We start from the raw sequence: 2,172 nt of genomic DNA on the forward strand, positions 1-2,172 counted from the left end.
TTGAGTTCAGTGTTACGTTGAACAACGTAATGCTACGACATCTTGTTTGTGAAATTGTTAGATTACTTGTTAGATATTACTGCAGTCGGAACTAGAAGCACAAGCATTTCGCTACACTCGCATTAACATCTGCTAACCATGTGTATGTGACCAATACAATTTGATTATCAATGCCTCTGAGTGTATTACATTAGTTCCCATCGGTTGGCAGAGAACAGCAGATGCACTGTATGGTCCTCCAGGTTGCTTTTGTTCTCAAGATAGGAGTTGATCAGCTGGCCGATCTTTGTAGTTCTTTCTGTACAAACAAGAATACAGGAAGAGCATTTAATCAAAGGCGAATTCATTTTGCATCGCCATGTGGCCCAAACTCCACCCAGACGGAGGAACAGGGCAAGGCAAAACGAGTTTGTATAATCCGATAGATTTGGGTTGAGGTAAATTAGAAAATCAACTGTCCGATCTTTGTAATTATTTCTGTACAAACAAGAATAATACTGGAAGAGCATTTAGTCAAAAGCGAATTCATTTTTGCATCGCCATGTGGTCCAAACTCCACCCAGACAGGGGAACCGGGCAAGGCAAAACGTATGTATGGTCTGAGAGATTTGGGTCTAGGTAAATTAGCAATCAAAGCGGCTTCAAACCACACAATTGAGGAAAATACCTTTCATTTTGATAAATTAGCAGCCACAAACAATAAAGTCAATTTACCAGGGAACTTCATCATCTCAGCTTTCTGTCCGCTATCCTGCAGTGCTTGGACTAGTTTGTTACATTGTGTCGTTTTCCCTGCCTTGTCCACTCCTTCGAGCACAATGAGAGCTCCTCTTCTGCATGTCATTATAAATAGCGAACAAATATTTCAATAGCAACAAGAAAGGAATGTGGCTCGACTGCTGGTGGTTTCTTGATGTCAAAATAATTCTTCTATGGTGTTTAACGGCGGTTGGCATCCAATGTTAATGGTGAATTACCGCCACCAGCTGGACGGGGTATTGAATAACAAACAAACACATTTTGTGAAAGGTGGAAAACGACATCATACAATATAAAACATGTCAACTAAGAAAACCCATCACACTTCTTCAATCACAGTCTACTCCAAAATACATCCCTATGTCTATACCCTGCCTTTATGGCTGTACTGCAGTGAGAACCCCCTCCCCTGAATCTACTGCAGTGAGAACCCCCTCCCCTGAATCTACTGCAGTGAGAACCCCCTCCCCTGAATCTACTGCAGTGAGAACCCCCTCCCCTGGCTGTACTGCAGTGAGAACCCCCTCCCCTGAATCTACTGCAGTGAGAACCCCTCCCCTGGCTGTACTGCAGTGAGAACCCCTCCCCTGAATCTACTGCAGTGAGAACCCCCTCCCCTGGCTGTAATGCAGTGAGAACCCCCTCCCCTGAATCTACTGCAGTGAGAACACCCTCCCCTGGCTGTACTGCAGTGAGAACCCCTCCCCTGAATCTACTGCAGTGAGAACACCCTCCCCTGGCTGTAATGCAGTGAGAACCCCCTCCCCTGGCTCTACTGCAGTGAGAACCCCCTCCCCTGGCTGTACTGCAGTGAGAACCCCCTCCCCTGAATCTACTGCAGTGAGAACCCCCTCCCCTGAATCTACTGCAGTGAGAACCCCCTCCCCTGGCTGTACTGCAGTGAGAACCCCCTCCCCTGGCTGTACTGCAGTGAGAACCCCCTCCCCTGAATCTACTGCAGTGAGAACCCCCTCCCCTGGCTGTACTGCAGTGAGAACCCCCTCCCCTGAATCTACTGCAGTGAGAACACCCTCCCCTGGCTGTACTGCAGTGAGAAATACATCCCCTTAATTTATTCAGTTGGTCATACAATTATATCTTATACTGTAGGCCATATTCAGCAGATACTGACTTTTCCATTCAGTCCTAAAACCTAATGGTAAAAATGATGACCTTGATATACTAGTCTAATAAAACATATGTTTGTGTGATCATGGGAGTCTGCCCTGTCATCTTTGATTCAGGGTATTTATGAGCTGATATGCTTCCTAGATTTCTGACAGTGTCTGTTTGGTCAGAGATTACTCAGTGACACAGAGAGGCAGTGTGTCACTCTCCTCTAGTTCCTTAACTGCTGTACTATGGAATCTACTCGATTTAGGTGGAGGGAGTAATGTAATGTAGACACAAATC

The 2,172-nt window shown here is 45.8% G+C and overlaps 1 protein-coding gene across 1 annotated transcript in view; it reads right to left on the reverse strand.

Moving 5' to 3' along the window:
* The window catches only part of dtymk (deoxythymidylate kinase (thymidylate kinase)), a 40,790-nt gene extending 39,816 nt beyond the window's left edge, over positions 1-974 (reverse strand). The window contains exons 1-2 of the mRNA XM_045687963.1: positions 715-974; positions 190-298 (exon numbers count right to left, since the gene is read on the reverse strand). Coding sequence (XP_045543919.1) covers positions 190-298; positions 715-844 — 239 coding nt within the window. The 5' untranslated portion in view covers positions 845-974. The remainder of the gene's footprint in view (positions 1-189; positions 299-714) is intronic.
* Between the last annotated feature and the right edge of the window lie 1,198 nt (positions 975-2,172).

This window comes from Salmo salar, chromosome ssa10 (assembly GCF_905237065.1).
Source record: "Salmo salar chromosome ssa10, Ssal_v3.1, whole genome shotgun sequence".
Taxonomy (NCBI): Eukaryota; Metazoa; Chordata; class Actinopteri; order Salmoniformes; family Salmonidae; genus Salmo; species Salmo salar.